The sequence below is a fragment of the Ptychodera flava genome, chromosome 18 (genome assembly GCF_041260155.1).
Source record: "Ptychodera flava strain L36383 chromosome 18, AS_Pfla_20210202, whole genome shotgun sequence".
Taxonomy (NCBI): domain Eukaryota; kingdom Metazoa; phylum Hemichordata; class Enteropneusta; family Ptychoderidae; genus Ptychodera; species Ptychodera flava.
The window spans coordinates 8,300,699-8,314,985 of NC_091945.1; the positions used below are offsets into that span (position 1 = coordinate 8,300,699).

The 14,287-nt window shown below is 36.9% G+C and overlaps 1 protein-coding gene across 2 annotated transcripts in view; it reads left to right on the forward strand.

Annotated features, from left to right (window-relative positions):
- Window positions 1-13,272, forward strand: part of LOC139116759 (contactin-associated protein-like 2) — a 54,495-nt gene extending 41,223 nt beyond the window's left edge. For both annotated transcript variants that reach the window (XM_070679403.1, XM_070679404.1), the window contains exons 10-21: window positions 219-325; window positions 824-946; window positions 1,612-1,821; window positions 2,418-2,503; window positions 2,845-3,046; window positions 4,056-4,226; window positions 5,107-5,322; window positions 5,866-6,099; window positions 7,558-7,740; window positions 8,588-8,803; window positions 9,427-9,702; window positions 9,977-13,272. In XM_070679403.1, coding sequence (XP_070535504.1) covers window positions 219-325; window positions 824-946; window positions 1,612-1,821; window positions 2,418-2,503; window positions 2,845-3,046; window positions 4,056-4,226; window positions 5,107-5,322; window positions 5,866-6,099; window positions 7,558-7,740; window positions 8,588-8,803; window positions 9,427-9,702; window positions 9,977-10,158 — 2,206 coding nt within the window. In that variant the 3' untranslated portion in view covers window positions 10,159-13,272. The remainder of the gene's footprint in view (window positions 1-218; window positions 326-823; window positions 947-1,611; window positions 1,822-2,417; window positions 2,504-2,844; window positions 3,047-4,055; window positions 4,227-5,106; window positions 5,323-5,865; window positions 6,100-7,557; window positions 7,741-8,587; window positions 8,804-9,426; window positions 9,703-9,976) is intronic.
- The last annotated feature ends 1,015 nt before the right edge of the window (window positions 13,273-14,287 follow it).

A 14,287-nucleotide genomic window follows, 5' to 3' on the forward strand; every position in this document is an offset into this window, starting at 1 on the left:
GCATGTATAGTTATTGATTTCCATGCATTGTTTCTGCCAAATAAAAGCATGTTGACAGCATGTTTCTGAATTTTTTAATGTTTTCGGCGTTTGAAAGAAAGAAATATTGTTCATGAAATTGCATCCTCAAAGATATTTGAATCTGTGCTTATTGTGGACTAGCGCCCTCAAGAGCAAATATTTTACAATCCTTTGTTTTAAAATGTTTTGTCTGTCAGATGCAACCCAGATCCCTGTGAACACGATGGCATATGTCGTCAGAATTGGGATGACTTTGCTTGTGATTGTTCAAACACTGGATATGGAGGTTCCACATGCCATACTTGTGAGTATATTTCATCTTAATGAAGACACTGTCAATTATTCCTAAGTATTCATCAGGAAGAAATAAATCTAAATTACCTAGAAAGATGTATCAGACATCACCGAGGTCAGTTTGCTATTCCAGTGTAAATAAATGAACAAAAGCAAGAATTTCTGAATTTTATCAGTGTTTAAAGTAAAGTCTGGCAATGCAGAATATAAATTAAATATGTGGAATTAGCAAATTATCTTTCAAAAGGAAATCCCAAACAATATGACCAGGCTACTTACGTATACAGTGCTGTCTAGACAAAATGAATGGTTTTCCTTTGATGCTACTGCTAGGCTTAATATTTCATTTTCTACGACATCAAATATTTCATCCATGCTTCCAAGTAACACATCCAACTATGACACAAAAAGACAATGCAGCTCTGCGATTACTTGGACGTGAAAGTTGCAATATGTTAATGATAGCTGGAAAAACCCAATCCATGAGGTTATTTTGTTTTCTCTATAGCTAACTATGAAAGATCTTGCGAAGTGTACAAACTGATTGGAAGGAACACTGGAAACTATTACATTGATCCAGATCTGAGTGGCCCTTTGCCACCATTTATGGTGACTTGTAATATGGACGGAGGTAAAGATACAGAAATTAACACTTGCACAGCTTTAATTATGATTCAGGAGATAACACATCAACAACCCTTGTTTATACATATTGTATGTATGTGTTTATTTGTGAGTGGGTACACATGTACTTATGTTGGGATGCAATTTCACATGAACTTTCAACCTGGTTGACTTCAGCAAGTATTACTGTATGCTCCCTCAGGGTTGTGAACATGCTCAGTGTATATTTTGATCCGCCTATGCTAAGTCAGGGTAGTACCTGCCTCTATAATGAAAGACTTAAACTCTTGCTCAAACTTTCCTCAAGCAAACTTTCAACCATTCTCTTTCGAAGTCAAAAATAAAGAATCAGGAGTCACCTCGCAAACTTTGGTACCAGAGAAACAAATTACATAATATTTACCAATATTTGAAATTCAAAATGGCCACCAATTCCTTGTGTTATCTCTATTGGGAAATAAATTCCCCATTGTCACAAAATTAAGCCAGTGAAAACTTTATACACTCCTTAAACTTCAAAATATATCCCCACTGATGACATAGATCAAAGTTGAGGAAGTTTATGCTGCCAGCTGATTTACCATTGACCTCATGCTGGACCTAGAGGTCAAACGGTAGTATGTGCCTTGTTTACTTCAATAAAGTTTTCACCTCTTCTTCTGAATGTATCAGACATCCAAGACCTGGCCCAGACTGAAGTCAGCCATGACACCGAACAAGAAACAGAAGTGAATAACTTTGGACCTCCAGGGTCTTACAAACGTGACATAGACTACAACGGAGCCAGTGTGGATCAAATTGCTGCCATGATTGAGTATTCAGAGGAGTGTACCCAGTTCATCTCCTACAGATGTCGCAACTCAAAACTTCTCAATGCTTTGTGTAAGTTGAAATAAACAGATGTATCGCAATGCAATCAGTGGTCAGAGATTACAAAGGTCAAGTTTAATAGCCTGAAAAGCATGGATGCAAAATATAACATAACCTGAAACGATGTGGCTGACTTCTCATAGGATTTATTCGTCTTGATGTTAGGGTTCCATCAGTAATATGCAAAAATGAACATTTTTCCGAAAATTGTGGAGAGACTTTCAGAAATTGGTTCTGTGATGTTCTGTGCCAACCACAAGCTGCAGTAAGAAAGACCAACTTTGTCTAAATTTCTGTCAGCACCAGCAATGTCGTGCACACATTTCTACAATTAGTGATGAACGTACAATTTCAATCAGCGCCGCAATGAAACTGAATGAAATAATACCAAAGGAGAATGATTTTGTTCTGTTAGTTCAGAAAAGATGAAAGGTACACCCTTGAAATACTGAAGGTCAAGGATCAGTTTCGATAAACCCTCCAGAAATAGTAGATATATTTTCAGTTTAAAGGTTGTCTGAAGTGCCATTCATGTTGTCCTCTTACACAGTTGTATTGATATTCTCAGGGAAGATAAATATTTTCTTTTTTATTCCCTCTCTGTCAAGCTGGTGAAGAACCTTATGGTTGGTGGGTTGGACGAACCAATGAAAAGATGGTCTACTGGGGAGGAGCTGGGCCAGGAACCAGGAAGGTAAGAGCTCTCATTATGCTTGTCAAGATCAGACCAGAGTAATTAAACTCTATGTTTTGCATCCACTCAAAATTTTCAAACATAAAGCAGGTTAGAGGTTCAAAAACACACAGAAAATTTTACACATGCAATGTTTTTTTTTTGTTTTGTTTTCTCGTAATATGTAAGCCGATTCAAGAATTGAAGCAGACTTCACCTAAGTTTTTCAGAGTTTTTTGGTAGTGTTTAAGCAGATTATGAGTAGAGTTTGGATTTCTATAGCAAGCACAATCTGAATTGTAGTCTTGTTCATCTATGCCTCACTGAAAAATTTATTGCAATTTTTTACACCATCATTGTAGTGTGACTGTGGTATTAAATTGGACTGCACACCCAAGGATTTTTGGTGTAACTGTGACAGAGACGACAACATAGAGGCTGTTGATTCTGGTGATCTCATTGACAAGGAATATCTGCCAGTGGTACAGCTCAGATTTGGAGACACCCTAGGAGCTAACTCAATTGGTTACCATGAACTTGGAAAACTGAAATGCAAAGGAGATGGTGAGTCACACTGAATCTGAATGTCACATCAATATCCATACTCCAGAATGAAATGTCACAATCTGACTTCTCCAGTGTTCTACAGAAAGCAGATGCTGGAGAAATCATGTTAAAGTGGCGCAAACAAATACATTTGTATAGATACTTGCAGAGGAATACGTATAATTCTATGTAATATTTCTGCACTTGGTTTTGTTATACCTTAGTCTTTTCAAATTTCACCTATTGATTCGATTGTAACTCCCCCCACCCCCTTTTATGTGAGTATAGATCCAACCATGTGATCAGATATTGTACAGTTTTACCCAAACTTGGACAGGTGCTTGCAATTTGATAATTTTGAACGAGCACAGAGAGGATTGAAGTAAACATGAAAATACAGTAATTGCTTTTACCAACTTGATACAGTGATATATATTACGAGACAGACGCTAACTGAAATGTACCGGTACATGAAAATTATCACTTTTTCACAACATGATACAGAGGAATCTTTCTTTGCACAGACACCTTTAAAATTGAGAACTAATTTAATAAGGATATGTTTTTCAAACCAAATGATTTGGAGCAAATAAACTACCTTTAATGTATTTATAACACCAATGAAATAAAGATATTGGAAGAATTTTCAAATGCAACCCCTGTAGACACAGTTATTTATGATTTCAATTGGACACTGATGTTGAACATTCTGAAATTAGATGACTTTCCTGAAGCAATATGAGAGATTCTCATCATCAAGATATTGACATTGACATTGGCATCTTATGCAGTGAAAAAGTACCTAAATAAATCAGGAAAATTTGTCAATGCTAACTAAACAAGGTTCAGCGTACAAAAAATCCAGGGCTGACCAGGTGTAGTCTTGAAATAATCAAATCTATGAATTGTACGGCTGTGTAGGTCATTTGCTAAAGACATGTTTCATGATACAGATGGTGCATGAACTCATTTCCATGGTGATATAATTATATCGATATTGAACAATATTTCACCTCTCTATTTCCAGTGACTCTGGACAATGTGGCAACTTTCCGTACAGAGCAAGCTCACATTCGATTCCCAACATTTGATGGTGTTGTATCAGGGGATGCATCGTTTGATTTCAAGACGACTGCAGAGAGTGGTGTATTGCTGTACAATAGAGGACAAGTTGACTACATAAGAGTTGAACTTCTTTGTAAGTACTGGAGTACATAGCTAGGCCCCTTGTCTTGGCTTTTAGACATGTAATGGGACATGTACCAGACATTCTATAAAGATGCCTTAAAAATGAGCCTGGTCTAGTCTGCACAAACGTTCCCAATTTTTCCAGGACAGCTCATACTTGTATATAGTATAACTATTTGTTGTATGACAGAGGTAACATCATCCGGCAATGCTGTCGCAGTGACCTATTTTGAAAGAAGTTCAGTGAAGTATGCACCATAAGAAAACTATGTAGGCTACCTGTTGTATTTATATTGTAAGCTAAAGGACCTTTGCCGGTTCTGATATTGTCATACAGGGATATATCAGGGATTCAGTCTTGTTATAAGATTTGTTACCCCTTAGAGTCTCTTCAATTCTACAAATATTTTTTTCTGGCCAACATGGTATCATTCATGAGATAAAGTTGAGCACATTTTGTCTTCTATGTAAAGTTGCTGAGTTAATGTGTGTGGTTTTAGGTACCCGGTAGTATGTGCCTTAAAAGTGAATGACTTAAACTTTTGCTCAAACTTTCCTAAATGAAACTTTCAGCCATACTCTTGCCAAATCAAGAATAAAAATCAGGGGTTACCATGCAACTTTTGCTACAAGGGAAACATATTACCTGACATTTACCGATATTTGAAATTGCAACCATCCCTGTGTTAACTTTACGGGAAAAAATTAAATTTTGGATTTTCGAAAACCTAAGATGGTGAAAAGTTTTGTTTCTCCAAGACCTTTCAAATGAGCCCCCACAAGTGGTAGATCAGAAAAGAATTGTGGAATTTTGAGAATCTGAATATTTGTCCCCGAGGCGCTTTCTACTTTCACCTAATCCTGCTGGTATGTGTCTTTGGTTTGTACAGCACCTAATGTAGTACAGTTCAGCTACAATGTCGGCAATGGTCGAGTTGAGCTGAAAAGCGAGAGTAACACCCCACTCAACGACAATGACTGGCACACTGTGAAAATCTCTCGAAACATGAAAGAGGCGTCTTTACAGGTTGACACCAGCAGTCCAACAGTGATAGCTGCTCAGAAGGGCCATTACAAACTCAATCTAAGTGGACACCTATATGTTGGTAAGTACAGTCTGATGTTACAGTATTCTCAAAAGTATGTCTGATGGTATTCCTGCTTGTCTATTGTAGTAAAGCAGCAAGGGCAATTCAACGAAAGGACGCATGGAAACTGCCAATTTTAATGAGGCTTGTTTTTCATATTGTAACCTATGTACAGAATCATGTCCCGTGACTAAAATTGGCAATTCCATGATCAACATGAGTGAAAACAGGTCCAAGGAGCAGGGAATGGTGTGTTTTAAATCCTCAAGATACAGCTTGTGTGGTTTTAATGTCCAACGTGACTGCAGACAACTGAATAAAAGTCGTAATAAGAATTAATTTGTGAACAACAATGTCGCATTATGATACATAAGACATTGTACTTACCAGGCTAATATGTATTTCAACATTAAAAAGGGAGAAAACATGAAAATTGATTTGTTTTTTGAAAGAAAAATAATAAAAATTTTCATGAAAGTCACAGCTTGTGTCCATTTAGGTTCTACCTCGCAAAGCATTTAGAACCAGAGTAATAAACTTCTTTGATGTTTTATGCAACAGGTACTACTGATTTGAGCACTGATGGGTATGTGGGGTGCATGCGTGCTTTGATGGTCAACGGCAAAGTCATGGACCTGGCTGGAAAGGCCTACTATACCTATGGAGTGAGTGCTGGATGTACTGGCCGCTGTGACAGTGATCCATGCTTCAATGACGGAATTTGCATCGAGGAATACTCCGGATATAAGTGTAACTGTACTGCCACAGCGTTTGGTGGTCCAATCTGTTCTACAGGTAAGACATCGAAATCTTGATGCTGAAACCATTCTCTTACAATGTAAAGAACAAAAAGCAGGGGTAATATGCAAAATTTGAAACTTAAAAAAAATCGCCAACAATTAAGGTAGATCACACCTTGAAAATGAAAGACTAAAACCAGAGAAACAAATTACCCAATATTTATCGATATTTGAAATTCAAAATGGCTGCCATCCCTGTGTTATCTCCATGAGTAAAGTAAAATCCTGATTGTCACAAGACTGAACTAGTCAAAACTTTATTTACTCCATAATCTTCAAAATGAGCCCCTACAAATGGTAAGCCAAAAGAATATTGTAAAAGTTTGAGAGTCTGAACATCTATCCGCGAGGCGCATTCTGCCCGATATTTAGATATAAAATGGCTTCTATCCCTGTGTTTACCATATGGGGAAAGATTAAATTTATGATTTTTACAAAATTAAGGTGGTGAAAGCTTCATTTACTCCACAAGCATTGAAATAAGTCCACACAAGCAACATATCAGTAAAACATTGTAAAAAATTTGCTGTACCAAAAGGTCTGTCACAGAGAGACCACATCAATATTCAATCTAAAATCTAATGACAATTCATCATGATTTAGTTGTTTTAGCACAGTGCCTTGTAAAGCTTTTTGTGCTTTGGGTACAGACAAGTCTCAAAGAAAACAGGCAACCAAACTTGCATGTCATACTGTGAAGATGATGGTTTCAAATAAGATTTGTATATTACCAACAAAGATTTGATCCCAAGACTCTTTATGTGTATTCTATACCATGAATTTAAACTGCCTCGCACTGTTTTCAAGTTCTTGGTTTTTGTTATGGTCAGAAAAAAAAATAAAAAGAAACCATATGTAGTAATATTGGAATAACTGAAACACTTTTGCTGTCCATGTCTTGAAACACCAAAAGAGAATAAAATGACTTGAGAATTCCTACTGACAGTGTAAGGGCAAGTGTAACTGTGACTTTTGATAATTTTTTTCACTGTTTTTGTTTTTAATGTCAACTACAGGGTCTTTCTGTACTCCCCAAAGTATGATGAGATACATGGTATTGAGCTTGTCAATTTAGCCTGTACATAATGTAAACTGCATTGTTATTGATGACCACTGAAATCTGGTCTGGACTAGAATTTGAATGTAAACAATAACATTGCATTTTACAGAGACAAACGGTGTCTGACAAGCTAAGTGTTGCTATTGGGAGGAGTAGGACAAGAGTTTTAAAATAGTGAAAATATCTTCAAAAGTTACAGCTGCTGACTCTTTGATAATTACCTCTTTCAACAATAATACTGTATGTCCATTGTGTTTCCTAGCGACAACAGAACTACAGTAGTCACCAGGGGGAGACTTTAGAAAAAGAATTCCATAGCTTTCTTTGAATTCTGACGGCAAGAGGCAGGGATTGTGCCTTTAAACTTCACTATCGCATTTATTCCAATTTCAGAGGTTGGTACAAATCTGGCATCTGGAAGCAGAATTCGCTACACATTCCGGGTTGTCGAATCCATAGATTCCAGCAGGGAAGAAGTCCGTGTGGGATTTGTAACCAACGTCAAACAGGGAACTCTGGTCAGAATCCAGAGTGGAGATTTTGATGATTATCTGGATATCAGTTTGAATAACCAGGGTAAATATCACTTTCAATATACAAACTTTTAACCCGTCCAGTGTGGTACATTAACCTATGATGTGTAGTTTTAGGTCAATGCACAATACGGTGGAAATGTGCAGACTTCTGACCCCATTAATATGGTACACCACCATGCTTGCTGTGGTAACTGGTACCATATGTCAGGATATAGGGATGAAAGCCTGAACATATATTATCCCAGGAGACATAATTTTCATCAGCGAATTAGAAAAGGGGAGTTACTATTGCTTTATAGACACACTGGATGTACAGGTTTAGTCATCACAAATTAGGCATATGGTTATAGCCACAGCCAGACATGACTACTGACTATGGAGTGTGCAATTACAAAATTCCCTTCAATAAAGTCGACCCTTCAATAAAATGAATCAGTTAGCCTTCATTTGTAGCAGGAAGTCATACATGTAAGTGGTTCATCTGCAGCTATAAGGTCAAGTTGGCTGAACCAGTAAAACATGACGTTTCCAATATAAAGCTTTCCAACAAGCTTGGAAGTATAAGTATAACAGTCGTATGTCCGGATTCCTTGATGTGGGTTCTTTGACTTGGTATCTCAATTAGGCTACTTTGATTTTAGCGCTGGTTGTGAATAACTTGAACCAAAAAGCAACCAATTCCTCATTGACAAGAACTGTAAGTCATGTTACTTCAAGTGACAGCTACAGTGTACATAATGTAGTATTTCCTCTTTGAAGTTAGTTGATCATTATTGTCAATGAATTAGTAGTTATCTCATTTGGTTGATCTTGTGTGTGTTGTGAGATCAAACCTTCAGAGTTTGTCAATGTAAAATGAATGAATATTTATATTTTATTATTTACAGGTAATATTGTTGTGTCCTTTAATCTTGGTGATGGTGACCGAGAGCTTATTGACCCCCAAAACTACGCTGATGGACTGTATCATGATTTGACAGTTGTCCGAGATGGCCCTCAAGTTGTCATTAGAGTTGATACGTACGGCATTGTCACCGAAACCTTCAGTGGTCTCACTCAGACACAACTTAACTCGCCACGCACTCTCTTCATTGGTCGCTATGGTGAGTATTCCAAGTTGCCATGATAACAGTGTTTCTGAACCTCAAGCTGGTTTACTCTGATGCCATTACACACGATAACTTTTTAATGCAAAGAGGATCATCTCATATGAATTGACAGACTAATGTTATCTTGTCGAAGAAATTTTGATCTGATTGCTGGCACTATACTATGAGAATAAGCGGTCTTGCTGTTTCTGCTCATGTTGTCAAATGTTTCACTGCAAGTACCTTACAGTAATAATAATAATAATAATAATAATGGGTTCTTATATAGCGCACATATCCACAAGTACATGTGATCAAGGCGCTTTACAATTATTATTACCCCTGGTCACAGGACCTAATATGATACCACTCAACTCCCTGGAGCACAAACAACAGCTCACATGTGCAGCCAATAAGCGCAGCAGGGCTAAACGCACACATATTACAACCACTGTCCTACCAGGTACCCATCACTCCTGGGTGGGGAGAAGCAATGAGGAATAAAGTGCCTTGCTCAAGGACAAAACACCATGGCCATGCCGGGGCTCGAACTCACCATCCTGTGATCGTGCATCCACTGCTCTAGCCACTGGCCCATGATGCCTCCCAGTAATATCTTCATTTCAATCACATTGCAGATGACAACTCTCCTGGATTCGTTGGTTGCATCTCCAGAGTGTCCTTCAATGACATCTATCCTTTGAAGAAAGCATTTGAGGAACCCAGGCCAAACAACATTGTCCTTGAAAACGCAGAGGAGTCAATGTGTGGCGTTGAACCATCAACTCTGCCACCCACCACCAGAGAGCCTTTCCCACCAAGCAGTGCATGGCCTTCTATGAACGTTTCTTTCATGCCTGTACCTGCTTCTGGGGCACAGAAATCATTCAACAATGATGGAGTTGCCATTGGCTGTAAGTCTGCTTCATGGAAATGTTACCCATCATGCATTATTCAAAATGGCAACCAATTTGTTGGTAGTGGAACCATGTAACTTGTATCATATGATAAAATGGCCCCAATATGTTCTTTTGAAAATGTAATGTTTTAGAGATTTTTTCTTGTTTTTAAATATCATCTAAACATGCTCACTGAGGTAATAACTAAGATCATTAAAGTCAACAACATCTCACAGTGCTTTGTGAAGAACAATAAACTCATATTTTTATTTCCCTTTTATATTAACAGGTGTTGTTGCAGTTCTCATCTTTGCAATTATAGTTCTTCTGGTTGTGATTGGCCGATACATCGCCAGGCACAAGGGATCGTACAACACAAACGAAGCCAAGGGAGCAGAATCGGCGCCAGATGCTGACACGGCAGTCAGGCAACAACCGCAAGTGGAAAAGAAGAAAGAATGGTACATTTAACACATAGCAGTCCCAGAGTTAAAGTCAGCTTTAATGAAATGTGGTTGTATTTCATAACTAAACCAGTGTAAACACAGTGTATGCAAAACATGTATTTATCATTGTGCTGAAAAAGACAAGATGCCCCCATAATGTACTCAGAACAGCCACATAACATCTTTTGTCCCCTTTGAAAAGAGTTTTTTTTTAAAGTTGACATGAAATCTGCATGTACCATTTCAGGAAGGATTATCAGTTCAAAATATGGCTATTAACCCTTTGAACCCGGCTTGGACAAAAATGTTGGCATGATGTCATAGGTCACCAGGGGGTCAAGGTGCAAAGGGTTAAATAATAAAGTAATATGTGTGATGTCATGACTCAGGATGATATCAAGGCAATTATACCCACCACTAATGCCATAAAATTGTGTTTGTATAGGTCCCCTTAGAAAATAGGTAAATTTTGACATTTTTTGTCATTTTAGATTTGATGAAAAGAACCAAATCAAGACTACTGCCTTTTTCTTCGAATGAAAATTTTTAAATGCCTTTTTAAAGTATTAATTGATTTAGACGTAATGAACTGAAAACTCTTACCAACTATTCTGTTATGCAAGCTCTTTTACAATGGACTAAGCATGTATATTATCATTTTCTACTAAATCTCATGTTTCTATATTTGACTTGTGATGATGGTGTGTATATTAGCAAACTATCAGTTTTAAAGAGGTCTGAAATGGTAGAGGTCGTTGCCCAGGTCAAAGTTCAAAGGTCAGATGATATAACTTATTCTTCTCTCTGTAAACTATTGGAAGGTTGTAACATTGTATTGATAGCAGAGTCTTTTTAACTTTGAAATATTTTATACAGAAAGATAACAAAATAAAAAAAGAAAGTTTTGAGGGTTTTCAATAGGAAACTGTAGTAAACTTTAACAGGGTTTTTCATTTTGTGTTCAGCGATTTCTGAATTAAATAGATTTCCGATTTATTGGACATGTTTTGTAGATATGATGAGGATTAAGAAAGTGGGTTGCAGTCACAAGAATTGTTTACAAAACTGTTGTGAAAATTAAGATGGTTTTTTTATGCCTGAATTGTCATGTGCACCCACATGAAAAAATGAGCTAATTTCAGCTGATGTATAATTTTTCGTATTCTTTACTGATTATCATTGCTGTTCCCAATATACACTTTCCTCTGGTGAACATGTTCAATGGCTCAGGTGAAAAAAGAAAAGATTTTTTTAGAATTCTGAAGATGTACTGTATTCTTTCCTACCTTTAATATGAAGTCTGTATCAAAGTAATCATGGTCGTTTTGCTGATTTCTGATATCTGTATTTTAATTTGTCAAAGGTACTCAGCAAGTTGTGATATTTTGTAAGTTGTCCATTTTTGTTTTGTCACAATTTGCTTGCTTGCAAACGACAGTGCAATTTGGTCTGCCGGTTTCTATGTTGTATATAAGGACCATGGTACCCATAATGTTTGTTTTGCAAGCAAGTATGTCTGCGTTGAATGGGAATTTTTGTCAAGTATTAATATTTTTATGAATTTTATAAGTCATTTTCATATGCCACCTGAATTGAAAAGTACAATCAGTAAGACCACTGTGAAATACCCAGTATTACAGTGCAGTTTGGGAGGTGCAAGTAGATGTTAAGTCTAGTAGTTATCAAAGCTATCAGATAAGTACTGAATATTCATAATACCCATGGGCTTTTCTACCAACAACTAGGGAGGAATTTTGTACCTGACATATTCATCCAAGCATACCAGGTGAAAAATCAACAGTAGGAGTAGTCCATGAAAATCCCTTCCATTGCGATAATTCTGTTTCACTTGCATTTATCATGAATGTATTTCAGAAAATCTCCCCAAATTTAGAGATTATGTCACATTTCTCACTTCATCCAGTGCAAGGCTCCATATAGAGTACAAGTCTATGACAGCCGAACTTGGCCAGTGTTTCAACTTTCAAGACAGAATTTTTGTCCACAAGGTAAAAATTTGAAATCTAGCTAATGAACATATGTTTTTGACATCAGTGAAGATTATAACATGATGGTATTTTATGACTCTTGAAAATTTTTGTGAATTTTCAGAAGACATGAATATGGTCAAATGAAACAATTTCATCTGTTTGATTGAAATCATTTCATTTTCTCAAAACGTTTTCTCAAAGAATACATTTCCTGTTTTACAGCAAGATAGAGATTTTTGCATGGTCATTTACTCACAAAAGTAGCATTAGAGAGGTTTAAAAGTGTTTTCTTGTAGAATTTTCTGTAAAAAAAAATTGAAATAACTTGTTCCTCATATCTTTAATAACCTTTTCAGTAGAATTTTTTTGATCTTCATTCTAATCATTGTCGCACAAAAAGCATGAAACAATATAATGTTAAGAGATATTAATGTAAAATTCAATGAAATGCCCTAACAGATTTTGTTCAGTCCATGAACAATGAAAGTACCTACCAGATATTTGCTCAACTCTACAAGTTACATTGAGAAAAGTTGATTCAAGATATAATTTCAAACAAATTTCCTTCCAGTTTTCTCACTGCATTCGATGTCAAGTGAGTTCGGTCTTGTTGGGGATAGGACACGGCAAACTATGGCCCCAGCTCTATTTTTGTATTATAATAAATTAATTGTTTGGCCAGTTTGCTGGCGGACCAAGTTGAACCCGCTCACCCCCATTATCTGTACATAGAGCCTTCCAATTTCATACCATACAATGGGGTGAAACCAAAGTTTAGTTGATGAATGGGTTAAACCACCATGACAGTGCAGTTGCAACTTAGAGAACATAGTTCATAAGTCTCCTCAACGTGAAAGGCTCTCCCCCAACTTTGCTATGGTTTAGCCCATCCAGCCAAAACTTACCATGGGACTGTTGTATTATATCTGGATTTGAAGGGGTGAGAAGGGTCTGGCTGGTATAGTCTGTCAATCCACTGTAGACACCTTATAGACTTGGTTAAGCAGGACTACATTTAGTTTAAACTAGTGAAGTCAACTTAAGCAGCCAACATTTTCAATCCCATTGTGTTCTCCCTAATGCCATGGTTACTGTTGTGTTGTTTCCATTTTGAATCAACCAATAAAAATTCTAACATCTAGTTTGAACCATGTGACCATGACTTTGTCTTTTATTCCTGCTGACTCTGTGTATGTACGGCCTTTGTATATCTGGGTATTAGCTTATTATCAGTGTATCTCAACCAGCCCAATATGTAAAACTATAGACTTGGCTTACTCATCTGCCGTACATAGTACAGTGAACCCTGTCTAAACTGGAAACCTGTCTATACAGAACATCATCTCCCATATAGAATGCCATGTTTATGGAACCTCTACAAACCAAACACCTCTGTAAACCAAACAGAAGTGCGAAAATGTTATCAAAGTACTATGTCCTTTACGGAAACCAGCTTGACAGTCTGAAATTACATTATTTGACTCTGACCATTTTGTAAGACGATTGTTTAAAACAGTGGTGAAAATTTTGCCTAATGAATTTAAGAGAGAAATCCCTCTGTAATTGTTTACATCACTACTCAAACCCTTTTTAAAAAGTGGTATTATGATGGCGCTAGTCCATTCTGTTGGAAATGTACCCGAATCAAAAATATAATTTAAGATCTCAACCAAAAGTGGGTGTATTATACGTCCTGAGTATTTGTAAAATTCATTTGGGATCCCATCTGGGCCCGGAGATTTCCCTTCTTTCAAGTTTTTTTAGACTGCAATATTTCCTGATCTGTAATTGGAGAATTAATATGTGTACTGTGATCACTTACGGGGGTTTCTTCTTCTACTTGCCAGTTAGTATTGGCAAGGAAAGTACTAATCTTCTCATCTATTGAGCTTGCATCATGGCTATTCGAAGCACAATCACAGGACCTATTGAATAAGTTACGAAAATGGTTGTACCAGTCTTGGATATCTATTTCGTTACTCACACTTTCACGTTTATGGACAATTCTTTTAAGAACTGACCAGAAGTCGTTAGGCCCTTTAACGATGCTTCATTCAATAGGGCTCTAATACTTGTTTGATAATTTAGTTTACTTTCTCTACAGGTATTTTTAAATTCTTTCTTGGTCTGTTTATATTCCTGTAACGCCACATCTGTACCAAC